This window comes from Chiloscyllium punctatum, chromosome 21 (genome assembly GCF_047496795.1).
Source record: "Chiloscyllium punctatum isolate Juve2018m chromosome 21, sChiPun1.3, whole genome shotgun sequence".
NCBI classification, from domain to species: domain Eukaryota; kingdom Metazoa; phylum Chordata; class Chondrichthyes; order Orectolobiformes; family Hemiscylliidae; genus Chiloscyllium; species Chiloscyllium punctatum.
This window is the reverse complement of record NC_092759.1, coordinates 25625575-25641172: the sequence shown is the minus strand read 5'-3', so window position 1 is coordinate 25641172 and position 15598 is coordinate 25625575. Positions and strand designations below refer to the sequence as shown.

At 45.0% G+C, this 15598-nt stretch overlaps 1 protein-coding gene and 3 non-coding genes across 4 annotated transcripts; 2 read left to right on the top strand and 2 right to left on the bottom strand.

Annotated features, from left to right (window-relative positions):
• Nucleotides 1–261: 261 nt before the first annotated feature.
• LOC140492391 (transcription factor HES-5-like) lies at nt 262–2228 on the top strand. The gene is made up of 4 exons (XM_072591308.1): nt 262–398; nt 709–804; nt 1005–1092; nt 1528–2228. Exons 1-4 carry the CDS (start codon nt 315–317, stop codon nt 2073–2075), a joined length of 816 nt encoding a protein of 271 aa, XP_072447409.1. The 5' UTR covers nt 262–314; the 3' UTR covers nt 2076–2228.
• A 3878-nt stretch (nt 2229–6106) lies between these two features.
• On the bottom strand, nt 6107–6188 carry trnas-gcu (transfer RNA serine (anticodon GCU)). Its single transcript has one exon. It is a non-coding gene; the product is annotated as a tRNA-Ser (tRNA).
• Nucleotides 6189–13721: 7533 nt separating this feature from the next.
• On the top strand, nt 13722–13803 carry trnal-uag (transfer RNA leucine (anticodon UAG)). Its single transcript has one exon. It is a non-coding gene; the product is annotated as a tRNA-Leu (tRNA).
• Nucleotides 13804–15516: 1713 nt separating this feature from the next.
• On the bottom strand, nt 15517–15598 carry trnal-aag (transfer RNA leucine (anticodon AAG)). The gene has a single exon. It is a non-coding gene; the product is annotated as a tRNA-Leu (tRNA).

Sequence of the window (15598 nt, the reverse complement as noted above, 5' to 3'; positions counted from 1 at the left end):
TAGATTAAACATTTTTTCGTTAAACATGAGTAATGTTTAATAATTGCGGTATAATGCGGTCTGCAATCTACAATCCATTTCTCAAATACTGTATTTCGATTGGAAAGTAGCAAACGATTTAGTGACGCTGCAGTTTGTATTTCAATGTTATATCCATTTCCTTCACAGCTCTGCGGGAGTCCCCGGAAACAAATGCATGCAGATAGGAACAAGTGGGGAGGGTAGGGGGGGGCGAATTTCAAATGACCCGTCCCCCAATCTCCCGTGTCTCGGTACCTCCCCTATAAATAAAGGCAGCCTTTAAGGTTTCCTTTATGTTTAACCCCGGCGAAGACACCAAGACAAGCTCCTCGATGAAGATGGCGGCAGAATCGTCTGATGTTAGAGAGGTTAAAAAGGTAAAAGTGTTTTGACAATGAACTTAAGCGAAATGTGCTCCACATTAGCCCGTTTTGTTCTGTTTTCATATGTATTAAAAGCTGCATGAACCAGGATACAGTTATTCGTTGGTACTGAAGTGTTATTTAAATTATTGCAAGAAAACAATTGGGAGGGAGTCAGGACATTTCCTCCAAGATTTGAGCAGTTTTAGCCCCCAACCCCCGGCTGCAGCAACAGCCCCCAGCTCCGAGCTGTGGAGCGGGCAAACTGGATGCAAAGTGTGGTCACATCAATACAAAAAAAAACCTTTCCATTCTATATCAACAGTTACTTAAACCTTTAGTGGAAAAACGGAGACGCGATCGAATGAACCGCAGTTTGGACCAACTGAAATCTTTCTTATTGACACATTACCAGAACGAGGTGAGGGGACTTTTTTGTCGCGAAGTGACACAGTTGAAGGAACCTTTCCGCGGCTTAAGTGTGACATTTCCCGGGATTAGTATGAAGTGTGTGTGGCGCTCCGAACAAAAAGATACCTTGATATCTCTCGCATGTCCTTCCACTTTTACCCAGGTTTCGTTTCTCTTTCCCCAACCCCGTTTCTGTCTCTTTCTGTTCAGAGTTTCCGAAACGGTAAAATGGAGAAGGCTGAAATCTTAGAAATGACGGTTCAATATCTGAAAAACGCGGCGCTTGCGAATGGACCGGGTGGGTATCTGCCTTGTTTTTGCTGCTGAAGCTGGTGATTCCAGTTTCCGTGCGCGTCTTTCCCTTTAGTGTGCACAGATTGGGCATTGATAGTTGTTGTATCGATAATCAATGATTCCTCCTGCCTTTGGTTCGGTACCTTCTGTTCAAAAATAAAGCTGGGACACGCAAAATCATAACCCACCTCCCAGAGGGGCCCCGGATCGGGATTTGTACCCGGAGCTCGGAATTTCCTATTTGGAATTGTAATCGGTTATAGATTGGTTTAAGTGGAACACTATTAATAAGGGGCGTCCATTAATGTAAATATATTAACGTACAGTTCCAAAATGTACAGGATCGTGCGTTCAGTATAGTCCTCAGGAACAATTTTCGGATGTCCCCAAACGCATACTATGCCCCTGCATATCACTGACGGACCTTGTGTTTAAACAGAACATCAGGGAGCAGAAATCACACGGCAGAACTACGAGGCTGGTTTTAAGGAGTGCCTCCTGCAGGTAAATAGCTTCGTTCGAAGCTGCGCCAGGTTCAACTCGCAGTCCCGGAGCGGTCTGATGGAGGGTCTAGCGGTCTTCCTGGAGCGAGCTTCCCAGAAGAACAGTAACCGCCGAACGCCGGAGTGTCCGAGCCCCTCCGGCCCCACTTTGGATCCTCTCCGACCAGGACAGCGAGATTCCGGGGCTTGGGAGGTCGGTCCCGCCGCCTCCAACGCCGTGAGGCCAATGGCCGTTGTCCCCGCAGTCGCCAGCAACTCTCCCGCCAGCAATGTCTCGCATTTCCTCGCCGCTCGGTCCGCAGTCTCGCACCAGATGCCAAACCCCAGCGACTTCACAGCGAAACATCATGAACTTCATGACTCCGACTCAACACCTTTTCTAGAGTGCCCCCAGAAAGTTATTGTTTCGCCCAAACCAGTCCCTGGTCACCAGGATTCACCGAGAGGGATTGTTTCACACAGTGTCTGGAGACCGTGGCCGTAGGTCGGTGAGAGAAGGACCTTTCTGCTTTTGACATTATTGCATTCCTCTTACGTTTGTAAATCACTAAATCCTGCGCTTTATACAAATAAAATCCTATCTACTATTTTAAGATGGGAGCTTTGATTAGTTTAAATTTTCTTTAATATTTCTCGTTATTACGTACGTTCCGCTTTTCACTTGTGTATATTTTGGATTAAAGATTTTAATAAGATCTTTATGTGCGTCGTTCTGTTTTAATTAAAACAACTGGATGATATTGTGTCCTGTCGGACTGAGAACCTCACCATCGACACCTCTCCCTACCCCATCTCACCCCGCCCCCCTCAAAACCCCACCCCATACACAGGAAAGCAACAGAGCGTTGACTCAGCTGCTGCCTGCCAGATTCTGGATTAGTGGTGCTGGAAGAGCACAGCAGTTCAGGCAGCATCCAAGGAGCTTCGGAATCGACGTCTCGGGCAAAAGCCCTTCATCAGGAATAAAGGCAGTGAGCCTGAAGCATGGAGAGATAAGCTAGAGGAGGGTGGGGGTGGGGAGAAAGTAGAATAGGGTACAATGGGTGAGTGGGGGAGGGGAAGAAGGTGATAGGTCAAGGAGGAGAGGGTGGAGTGGATAGGTGGAAAAGAAGATAGGCAGGTAGGACAAGTCCGGACAAGTTATGGGAACAAATACTGAGCTGGAGGTTTAGAACTAGGGTGAGGTGGGGGGAAGGGGAAATGAGGAAACTGTTGAAGTCCACATTGATGCCCTGGGGTTGAAATGTTCTGAGGCGGAAGATGAGGCGTTCTTCCTCCAGGCGTCTGGTGGTGAGGGAGCAGCGGTGAAGGAGGCCCAGGACCTCCATGTCCTCGGCAGACTGGGAGGGGGAGTTGAAATGTTGGGCCACGGGGTGGTTTGGTTGATTGGTGCGGGTGTCTCGGAGATGTTCCCTAAAGTGCTCTGCTAGGAGGCGCCCAGTCTCCCCAAATGTAGAGGAGACCACATCGGGAGCAACAGATACAATAAATGATATTAGTGGATGTGCAGGTGAAACTTTGATGGATGTGGAAGGCTCCTTTAGGGCCTTGGATAGAGGTGAGGGAGTAGGTGTGGGCGCAGGTTTTACAGTTCCTGCAGTGGTAGGGGAAGTGCCAGAATGGGAGGGTGGGTCATAAGGGGGTGTGGACCTGACCAGGTAGTCACGGAGGGAACGGTCGAAGGCGGAAAGGGGTGGGGAGGGAAATATATCCCTGGTGGTGGGGTCTTTTTGGAGGTGACGGAAATGTCGGCGGATGATTTGGTTTATGCGAAGGTTGGTAGGGTGGAAGGTGAGCACCAGGGGCGTTCTGTCCTTGTTAGTTGGAGGGGTGGGGTCTGAGGGCAGAGGTGCGGGATGTGGACGAGATGAGTTGGAGGGCATCTTTAACCACGTGGGAAGGGAAATTGCGGTCTCTAAAGAAGGAGGCCATCTGGTATGTTCTACCAGAGATACAATCTCTACCCTTGGAGCTGATGTTTACAGAGTAGTCCCTGTCAGTTTGTCAGCTCTATCTATCTGTAGCAGGTGAGGCTTGAACTAAGGCAGCTTGGCAAAGACGCAAGGCCACAAAGACGCTCCATTCATTATTTTCCGTCTCTGGATTACGAGCCCAGGGACATTTCCATTATTCCACCCAGTCCCCACCTCTGCTTCCCGTGAACTTGCAGTTATTTTCTCCTAATTCAAGGGTTACAGGCAGCAGGCAGGAGAATGTGATCGAGAATAGCCGAGCACACTCAATTGGCTGAGCCTAATTCTGCTCCAAAATCTTATGGTCTGAGGGAAATAGAATCCAACCTCACCTCTGTTTTAAATAAGGATCCCCTGATTTTTGATGTGCACCCCTAGTTCTAGTCTCCAACAATAGACAATAGACAATAGATGCAGGAGTAGGCCATTCTGCCCTTCGAGCCTGCACCGCCATTCAATATGATCATGGCTGATCATTCCTAATCAGTATCCTGTTCCAGCCTTATCTCCATACCCCTTGACTCCACTATCTTTAAGAGCTCTATCCAATTCTTTCTTTAAAGAATCCAGAGACTGGGCCTCCACTGCCCTCTGGGGCAGAGCATTCCACACAGCCACCACTCTCTGGGTGAAGTAGGGATGAGAACAAGGGATGAGAACACTTTCAGCATTCACTCTTTGAAGCCCTTCTTAAAAACTGACAGGTTTCAGAAAGCAAATTTGTCAGGTCTTCTCGTTCTTACCCCATGTCAGTGGCTCCAAGGCCAACCTGTTGATCCTTTCCTGCGAATACAGCTGTTATCCCAGTAGTCAGCCGAGTGAACCTACACTAACCTACTCCAATGTAATTGTACTTTTCCTTGAGAAAGGGTTTAGATTAGAGTGGTGCTGGAAAAGCACAGCAGGTAAGGCAGCATTCAAGGAGCAGGAAAATCGGCATTTCGGGCAAAAGGCCTTCATCAGAAACGTCGGAAGGCGGAAACGTCGATTTTCCTGCTTCTCGGATGCTGCCTGACCTGCTGTGCTTTTCCAGCACCACTCTAATCTAAACTCTGGTTTGCAGTCCTTACTTTTGCCTAGTTGATTTTTTCCTTGAGAAAGGCGACCAGATCCATACACAGAGCTCAAGATGCAGCCTCGCTAAAGCCCTTTACGGATGTGAGAACACTTCCCTACTCTTTGTTCAATTACCCTTGCAATCAACGCTACAGAACCTGTTGCCTCCGTAATAACGGGCTGTGGCTGAATAGTAGATTGAAAGCTGATCGATGCTGGAGAGGGGAGAAGCCAAAAAGCAATCCCAACATCAAAGGGGAGATTTTTGAGAACTGGAGAGAGTCGAAATGACTCGGGAAGATCTAGATGAGGGGAGGTAAGGAAAAGGGCGTCTGGGTGAGCCACAGATGTAGGACTCCTTAAGAATGGCGTCTAGAGATAACAATCGCGTCGGTTGAGTTCTGCAAGATGTGGGCGATGCTCTGCTTTAGAAGTTTACGATTAGATTCCCTACACAGTGTGGAAACAGGCCCTTCGGCCCAACAAGTCCACAGCGACCCACACAGACCATTCCCCTACATTTCCTCCTGATTGATCCACCTAACATTTCGGGCAATTTACCACGGCCAATTCACTTAACCTGCTCATCATCGGACAGTGGGAGGAAACCGGAGCACCCGGAGGAAACCCACACAGATACGGGGAGAATGTGCAAACTCTGCACAGTTGCCTGAGGCAGGAATTGAACCCGGGGTCCTGGCGCTTTGAGACAGCAGTGCTCACTGAGTTGGCCTGTTCAAGGCTAACCTTGTACTGGAGCAGATGAAATATGCGATATAGGTAGCCAACAGAGGTGAGAGAGTTTAGCTGCGGTTTGAACCAGAGTCTGCAACCCCGCGATCTCGGCAGATCCAGAAGGTATTGGTCGTCTGCTCCTTTTCTTTCTCCAGATTCTCGTGCATTGTCACAGGTTGGATATTGGGAGATCTGCCTTCAGAGTTATGAATGAGGAGGTGCCAGTGTTGGACTGGGGTAGACAAAGTTAAAAATCAGACAACACCAGATTATAGGCCAACAGGTTTACTTGGAAGAAGCGAGCTACCTGATGAAGAAGCAGCGCTCCGGAAGATTGTATTTCCAAATAAACCTGGTGTGTGATTTTTAACTTTGTCCATCAGAATTGCACCAATTCCCCTAAAGTGTCAGTCAGTCGCCAGCTTCAGACAGAGAGCCTTTTCCCTTTTTGCAAAGTAACAGCTTTTGTGGAAGGCTACATAACATCTCGATTTGAAACATTAAAATTTATTTCAACAATATATATTTTTTGTCCCATTAAATGTATCGCTGTTGAGCTATTAACAAATACAAAACAAATGTGGAGCTGGAAAGTCAGACATCATGGTAAGATCAAGAAGGTCAGGGCCCTTCACGGGACAGGGAAGCAAGCGGTTGGGCTGGGTATTGAAATCAATCTAATAATCAGCTCGCCACAAGGACCAGTTACACTCTGAGGGTCCTTCTGCAAAGGTCTGCTTTAAAAGGTACACGACGAGGATGGGATTCGAACCCACGCGTGCAGAGCACAATGGATTAGCAGTCCATCGCCTTAACCACTCGGCCACCTCGTCTTACAGTAGCAGCCTATTTCCCCCATTATACAGCTTTTAGAATATCTTTTGGTGAATAAGTAAATATTTTATTACAATTTGCAAATTATCTTAAATACTTGAAGTCCCATCTTTAACTTTTCTGAGATGTTACTGAAATCCGCTAACTGAGGAGCAATATTTCTGTGAGGACATCGGAACAAGGCGCCTTAAAGAGCAGAAATTACGAGGGCACAGGGGTGAAACTTCTCAAACCAGATTAGAATAATAGAAATTGAAATATAACATAATTATCGCGGCATGAAAGGAGGCCATTCGGTCCATCATATTCTCACTGGCTTCTCCAAATGAGCCTTTATAGAGTCACTCGCCCAGAATCTCCTCCCCACTGTGACCCTGCTGACCTTCCTCCTCTTCCAATAACTGTCTCATGAAACTGCCCCCTACACTATCTCACAGAGCACATTCCACACCCGTACCATTCCATGCCTGAAAGAAAAACACTTTTTATTATATTACTTTTGTTTCCTTTACTAATTTCTATCTCTTTATGTTTTCGTTCGGGATCCTTTCACCAGTGAGAACAGTTTCTCTTTGACTACTCTGCCCAGACCCCTCCTTATTTTGAAAACTCCTGTCAAATCTCCTCTCAGTCTTCTCTCTGAGAAATGAATATTTTTCTGTACTTTCTCTAATGCTTTCACATCCCTCTGACAGTGTGGAGCCTGGAGATGAATCCAACCCTGTCTTCCCTCAACTCTTTCCATCAATCACTTTAAACACAGGCCAAACTGAGGTAAATGCCCTCTGTCCAGGCCCCCCGCAACCTTGAATCTTTTTATTAAACTTCCCTTCTCTTCCAAGGCGAACACCCCTGCCTTTCAAAGCTTTCCTCATTGTTGCATTGTACTGGTCCTGGTAACATCCTTCCAAGTCTTTTCTGTGGCCTATTTGGAGTAATGATATCCTTTACTTTATGAGATGGCCAGAATTGCATACAATATTCAAGTTGTGGACTAAATAACATCTGTGAAGCCTCTTTGCTTTTTTATATTCCAAACCTTAGCTGAGAAAGGTAATTATTCAATGTAACTTTTAACCACATTATTAACATTTCATTCTCCCTTGAGGATTCTTTGGACATTCACTCCAAAGTCTCTCACTTCCTCCAAACTTAGTACCCTCTCAGTTCATAGAATTCCCTACAGTGTAGAAACAGGGCCTTTGGCCCAATAAATCCACACCGACCCTCTGAAGAGTAACCCATCCAGATCCATTCCCCTACATTTACCCCTGAGTAATGCACCTAACCTACACATCCCTGAATACTATGGGCAATTTAGCATGGCCAATTCACCCTAACCTGCACGTCACCGGATTGTGGGAGGAAACCGGAGCACCTGCAGGAAACCCACACAGACACGGGGAGAACGTGCCAACTCCAAATAGACAGTCACCTGAGGCTGGAATCAAACCCAGGTCTCTGGTACTGTGAGACAGCAGGACTAACCACTGAGTCACCATACCACCCCATGGGCATTATTGTGTATGCTGCACCTGGGGTGGTATGGTGACTCCTGTACAACGATATCCTTTATTTTATATTGTCTAACTTTGTTTTTTCAACCAAAATTAATTACTTCACATTTCTATGCTTAATCTGTCACCTGTCTGACCACTCTGCCAACTTGTCTATGTTCCACACTGTCCTCTTCACATTTCCTAATACTTCTAAGTTTTATATCATCTGCAAATTTTGAAATGTTGGCCAGTAGACCAAAGCTTAACGTTATTCATGCACATGGATCAAAATTCCCTTCCTAGTGGCATTGTTGATCTACCTACACCAATTGGAGTGCAGCTGTTTAAGAAAACAGCTGGCCACCACTTTCTCAAGAATGACTGTTGCATGCTGGTTCACATCCCATGAGTGTCTTTCATGGGATAATGTATTGGCATAGATAGAAGACTGGCTGGCTGAAATCAATTAAACTTTATTGGTCATTTTCTTGTTAGCATAATATAACAAATGAGCTGAAAAATGTGTGGTGGAAAAGCACAGCAGGTAGGCAGCATCCAAGGAGCAGGAGAATCGACGTTTCAGGCATAAGCCCTTTTTCAGGAAGAAGGGCTCATGCCCGAAACGTCGATTCTCCTGCTCCTTGGATGCTGCCTGACCTGCTGCACTTTTCCAGCAACACATTTTTCAGCTCTGATCTCCAACATCTGCAGTCCTCACTTTCTCCTCCATAATGTAACAAATAGTGTGCCACAGAGATCAGTGCTAGGGCCTCAACTCTTTTCAATTCATATAAGTATTTTGGATGAAGGCACTAAAGAAATAACACAAATTAAAAAAAATTTGTGACTTTGCAACAGCTAAGAACTAACTAGGCTACCAGTGGAGATGGAATCTTCACTGAAATCCAGCAAAGTTCCCTAGATATTAATACATTATCTCATCTCGCTCATCTGAAAGAAGGAAGGCATCTGCTCTGACAGCCAATGAGGTGGCAATGCACTCAGCTCCAGAATCCACAGCCTGTGCCATTGGGCTTTGTGGTGTCTTGGCCTGACATGGTAAACTCTTTGTGCCCAGCCTGGCAATCTCTCAGCCCTACAGGGTGATCTTTTGGCAGTACATAATGGTCTCTCTACCTGGCAAAGCCTCAGCATGTACTTCTGATCTTGAGATGTTACCTCAAAGTGTGATCCCACTATAGATAAGCACTTAAGAAAGATTATAATGTTTGAACTTTCAGCTTTATTTCTTTATTTTCTACTCAAAACTAAGAAGGTATCACTGTACTATAATTACTGCAATGGTTAACTTTTATTTTTTTTTCTACCTTGTTCTGAAGATTTTCTACTCAGTGATTTGTGCCTAAGATGGCATCTTGTGTGGTGACATCCTACACTTTTCACTTTTGTACTTGAGTATACATGACAATAAAATCAAAATCAGAAGTCAAGGACCTCAGACATAAATGCAGCAGTTGGAGAACTTACAGGAAATGTAACTACAGAGAGGCGTCCTTAATGTCTGCTAGGAGGAAGGTCACTGTGAACATCCTCCTCAATTCTTTCCTCCCAGAGGCTGAAATATAAAAACATCAAAACTAGGATCAGGAGTAGGCAATTTGGCCCTTTGAGCCAGCTCCACCATTCAATATGATCATCCAAAGCATGGTCCTATTCCCGCTTTCTTCCCATACAGAACATTATAGCACAGCACAGGTCCTTTGGCCCTCGATGTTGCACCAACCAGTGGAACTAATCTGAAGCCCATCTAACTTACACTATTCCATTTTAATCCATATGTTTATCCAATGACAATTTAAATGTCCTTAAACTTGGCAAGTCTACTATTGTTGCAGGCAGGACATTCCATGCCCTTATTACTCTCTGAGTACAGAAAATACCTCTGATATCTGTCCTATATCTATCACTCATCAATTTAAACCCCTCTTGCTAGCCATCACCATCTGTGGAAAAAGGGTCTCACTGTCTACCCTATCTAATCCTCTGATTATTTTATATGTCTCAATAAAGTCACCCCTCAACCTCCTTCTCTCTAACGAGAACAACCTCAAGTCCCTCAACCTTTTCTCATAAGACCTTCCCTCCGGACCAGGCAACATCCTAATAAATCTCCTCTGCACCCTTTCCAAAGCTTCCTATCCTTTCTATAATGTGGAAACCAGAACTGTACTCAATACCTCAAGTGCAGATGCAGAATGACCTCATGGCTCCAAATCTTAATCCCTCTACCAATAAAAGCTAACATACCATGATCCTTCTTAATAACCCTATCAACCTGGGTGGCAACTTTCAGGAATCTATGTACATGGCCACTGAGATCTCTCTGTTCATTTACACTACCAAGAATCTTACCATTAGCCCAGTACTCTTTATTCCTGTTACTCTTTCAAAAATAAATCACCTCACACTTTTCCGCATTAAACTCCATTTGTCACCTCTCAGCCCAGCTCTGCAACTTTTTTATATCCCTCTGTAACCTGCAACATTCTTCAACACTACCCACAACTCCACTGACTTTAGTGTCACCCACAAATTTACTAACCCATCCTTTTACACCCTCATCCAGGTCATTTATAAAAATGACAAACAGCAGTGACCCCAAACCAGATCCTTGTGATATACCACTAGTAACTGAACTCCAGGATGGACATTTCCTGTCCACCACAATTTTCTGTCTTCTTTCAGCTTGCCAATTTCTGATCCAAACTATTAAATTACCTTCAATCCCATGCCTCTGTATTTTGTGCAATAGTATATTGTGGGGAACTTTATCAAATGCCTTACTGAAATCCATATACACCACATCAACCACTTTACCCTCATCTACCAGTGTTGTCACCTCCTCAAAGAATTCAATAAGGTTTGCTAGCCACGGCCTACCTTTCACAAAACCATGTTGACTATCCCCAATCAAATTATTCCTTTCTCGATGATTATAAATCTTTCTCTTCTAGCCTTTTCCAACACTTTACCCACAACCGAAGTAAGGCTCCCTAGTCTCTAATTACCAGGATTGTCTCTACTCCCCTTCTTGAACAAGGAGACAACATTTGCTGTCTAGACAATGATGACATAAAGATCAAAGCCAAAGGGTCTGCAATCTCCTCTCTGGCTTTCCAGAGAATCCTAGGATAAATCCCATTCAGCCCAGGGGATTTAACTATTTTCACACTTTCCAGAATTGCTAACACCTCCTCTTTGTGAACCTTAATCCCATCTAGTCTAGTAGCCTATGTCTCAGTATTCTCCTCAACAACATTGTCTTTTTCTAATGTAAATATTGATGAAAAATATTCATTTAGCGCTTCTATCTCCTCTGACTCCACACACCACTTCCCACGACTATCCATGATTGGCCCTAATCTTTCTCTGGTCATTCTTTTATTCCTGATATTCTTATAGAAAGCTTTAGGGTTTTCCTTGATCCTACCTGCTAACGACTTCTCATGTCCTCTCCTGGCCCTTCTTAGATCTTGCTTTAGATCTTTCATGAGTAACTTGTAACTCTCAAGCACCCTAACTGAGCCTTCACACCTCATCTTAACATAAGCGTTTTAATTTCACTTGACAAGAGATTCAACTTCTTTAGTAAAGCACCGCTCCCTCGCTCGAACAGTTCCTCCTTGCCTGTAGTAGCTATTCCTTGAATAACACCACGTTTCTATTGTGCCCATCCCCTGAAGTTTCCTTCTCTATCCTATGCATCGTAAATCTTGCCTAATCACATCATAATTGCCTTTCCCCCTGTTGTAACTCTTGCACTATATCTTTTGGTTCTTTTCACCTTAAACTATATCTAAATCTTTCTTGAAAATGTTTTATGTTTTGGGCTCAATACTTTCCTTGTCAGATAATTCCACAAGCTCTTGGTAAAGGAATTTATCCTTATCTTATCCAGAACTAGAGGTCATTGTTCATCAATAAGAGGGAGCCTAGTTCAGTCAGTCAGAGATGTGGAAACAATTTTTTTTCTCTCTGGAGACTCTTTGGAATTCTCTTCCCCAAAAGATAGTGGATGCAAAATCATTAAGTATTTTTTAAGGCCGAGATCATCATCATCATTGGTCTCTCACAGATGAGGTTGATTCTCTTCCACTTGCAGGGTGAGTCTGTAGGTGGATGCACAGACCGAAGGGACAGGTGGTGGCCATGGGCTGGGTGAGTTGAGTGTTGGTGTGGCAAGGTGCTCCTTTCGCGGTTTCCCCGTGGCTTCCCCCTGTTTTCCCTAACGGCAAATGTAGAGGTGCTTGTGCCTTTCCGGATGCTTCATTCTCCACTTTGGACAATCTTAGGCCACTGATTCCCAGGTGTCTTTGAGAATTCTGCAGTTTGACAGTGAGGCCTTGAGGATATCACTCTGTCAATCTGGGACTTGCCTGCCATTTAAAAGCTGGGAATGTATCACTTGATTGGGGAGTCTCCTGTTGAGAATGTGGTATTGGAAAAGCACAGCAGGTCAGGCAGTATCCAATGTTTCAGGCATAAGCCTTTCATCAGGAATGAGGCTTATGAGTCTCCTGTTGGTCATGCAGAAGACATGCCCAGCCTGTCACAGCTATCAAGGCATGTCAGTGCCTCAATGCTGAGGATGTTAGTCTGGTCAAGGGCGAAGGTGTTGGTTCATCTGTCTTCCCAGTGAATTAACAGGATCTTGCAATGGCAGCATTGGTTATACTGCTCCAGCACCTTGAAGTGTCTATTGTAGACAGCTCACATCTCAGAGCCTATAGCAGGGTGGGAATCACGGAGAATCTGATATTATTGCCCTCAAACATCATTTTCCTCAGGGGGATGAAGGCTGCACTATCACACTGGAGGTGGTGCTGAATGTCTTCATTAATAGCTGCTTTGGACAACAGGATATTACTGAGGCACTGGGAGTGGTCAACATTCTCTAAGGCCTCCCTGTGGACCTTGATGGTTGGGGATTTACTTCACAATGCCAGACCAGGTTGATGAAGGACTTTCATCTTGAGGATATTCAAAGTGAGACCCATGCTCTCACATGCCTGGTAAAGGTGCTATGGATGGCTGGAGTAAGGTCTCTGAGATTGACATACACAAGCTTCATTGCAACTGCATATCCATGACACTGGGTAGGGGTAACTTTGGTTTAGGGTTGAAGTTGGCAGAGGTTGAATAATTTCCCACAGGTTTTGTAAGTTAGCAGAAGTAGATAGACTCTTAATTACCAAGGACAAAAAGGATTGTCAGGAATTATGCAGAATAGAAGAGTTGAGAGTGAAATTAGATCACCTATGATGTTATTGAATGGCGGTGTAAGTCTCGAATGGGCCGAATGACCTACGCTGGTTCCTTGTTGGTATTTCCTGAGAGTGCGGTAGAGGCAGGATTCAATCGAGTTTCTTCAATGGGAATTAGCTGATTAAAACTACTTGTAAGGAGTAGGGTTAGGCGAATCGCCATTGTAGAGAACCAGTACGCTCACTACAGGCCGAATGGCCTCCTGTGTTCCACCTGCTCTTTGATTCAATTATCTGAATTTTCCTCAAGCGAAAAGTAGAATATAAAATAATATCAACAAAGAAAAGAACTGCGGATGCTGGAGATCTGAAACAAAATCAGGTAATACTGAAGGAACTCAAACTGTTCGTCCGAACTGTTATTAAATACGAAAAAATTGTCTTTATACTGAAGCTGAAGTTGGGAGTGGGGTGATTTCGGAGGAGAAGGGGGAGGGAAGAAGTGAGCGGAGAGGTGGAGACAGAGCCCAGAGAGAGAGACACACACAGAGTGGCTGTGGGGGTTGGGGGGGGAATTAAAATGATAGGTAGACCAGCAGATGCGGACAGTAAGGCAGAACAGAAGACAAGCTGACGAAGTGAGGAAATGAGTTAGTCGCTGAATCCAGGCCAGATAATGGAGGCAAACATAAGTGGAGCACAAATCACATTCTGACAATTACAATTAAACCAACGAATTGAACTATAAACCCATTTCAAGATGAACAACTGAATACTGTGATGTATACTGACATAAGGCGGTTGTAGCGGTAGCGTGGCCGAGCGGTCTAAGGCGCTGGATTTAGGCTCCAGTCTCTTCGGAGGCGTGGGTTCGAATCCCACCGCTGCCAGCCGGCATTTTCTGCAATTACTGTTGTTCTGCAGCTTAGAACTGAAGTTTATTATTTGTATCACTTTTGCGAGAGACACTGTGTCGTATTCATTTTACTTCCATTGAAACTAAAATTAGTTACTGAAACGGCTTCCTTAGCTGTCAATGAACTACTGGTTTGTAACCCCCTGTTCCGATCTGAATTTGCTGCTCTCTGCTGGGGCAGCGACAGTGGTGCTGGAATGATTTCCAAGTTGTCGAGATCGGCCTGGATCTTCATCCTAGTGACTCCCCAGTGGCAACTTACAGGTCAACAATACTTCCTGCTTGGAGAAAGTGAGGACTGCAGATGCTGGAGATCAGAGCTGAAAAAGGGTTGCTGGAAAAGTGCAGCAGATCAGGCAGCATCCAAGGAACAGGAGAATCGACGTTTCGGGGATTCCTGAAGAAGGGCTCATGCCCGAAACGTCGATTCTCCTGCTCCCTGGATGCTGCCTGACCTGCCGTGCATTGCCAGCAACACATTTTCAATACTTCCTGTTTGTCGATTTCTGTCTAAGCCCTAGACCAAATAAAAGGTATTAAATAAAACAAAAAACTGCGAGTGCTTAAGATAAGAAGCAAAAATAGCAATTGCCGGAGGAACTCAGCACCTGCGGAGAGAAGGGAAAGTTGACGTTTGGAGTCACTAACTCGAAAAGTTAACTCTGCTGCCAGACCTAATGAAGGGTTTTTGCTCGAAACGTCGATTCTCCTGCTCCTCGGATGCTGTCTGACCTGCTGTGCTCTTCCAGCACCACTCTGATCTTGACTCTGATCTCCAGCATTTGCAGTCTTCACTTCCGCCCTGCTGCCAGACCTGCTGAGATTCTTCAGCAATTCTGTTTTTGTTCAAACTGGTTGGAGGTACTTCTCCAGCTTGTCTCTATGATCAATGGGTCCAAAGTCAGAAGTCAGGTGACGAAGGAGCAGCTCTTCTTAAAGCTTGTGATTTCACATAAACCTGCTGAACTATAACCTGGTACCGAGTGGCCTCTAACCTTGTCCACCCCAGCCCCAACACTGGCCCCTCGACATTCTCTGCTGGAGTTTAGAAGACAAGAGACGATTTAATTGAATCATGTGAGATCCCGAGGGGTATTAACCAGACGGATATGCAAAGAATGTTTCTACTTGTGGGAGAACGGAGACATAGGGGTCACTGGTCAAAAATAAGGAGTCCACCATTTACAACAAATGTGACTTTTTTCTCCCTCTTTCGGAGGTCGTGAGTTTCCCTTAAGATGGAATGGATGCAGAATCTTTGAACTTTTAAGGATGAGTTGGATACATTCTTAAACAAGGCATTGAAAGGTATTCAGGGGCATGGAGGGATATGGATTTGAGGTGACAATCAAAACTGCGATTATCCTCAGTGGGCGAGTAGGGTCGAGGGACCTACTTCCTGCTGGTATATTTGAGATCAGCGGTACAAGCTCGGACAATACCTTGAAAGGGGTTGTGTCCCCATTATTTGACCTGAATGTTCTCTGACGTTAAATATGGGGCGCAGCTAATTTCAGCTCAATGTATCCGATCAGGCATATAGCGTGTTTGTAACTAATGTAGGTTTATAATTTTCATGCTGGCTATAATACAAGCTGCTATTTATACCAAGAAAGAGTTTGTGCTTCGAACTGAACGCAAAATATATTTTTCTGAAATCCACGTTCACATTAGGAAAACTCAACACTGGCAGCGGTGGGATTCGAACCCACGCCCCCGAAGAGACTGGAGCCTTAATCCAGCGCCTTAGACCGCTCGGCCACGCTACC

Excerpts from the sequence above, each read along its gene's own strand:
- LOC140492391 (XM_072591308.1), top strand. The coding sequence starts at position 315 with ATGTTTAACCCCGGCGAAGACACCAAGACAAGCTCCTCGATGAAGATG. Across the intron at positions 399-708 it reads ATGTTAGAGAGGTTAAAAAG|TTACTTAAACCTTTAGTGGA; the intron begins GTAAAAGTGTTT and ends CTATATCAACAG. Across the intron at positions 1,093-1,527 it reads GGCGCTTGCGAATGGACCGG|AACATCAGGGAGCAGAAATC; the intron begins GTGGGTATCTGC and ends GTGTTTAAACAG.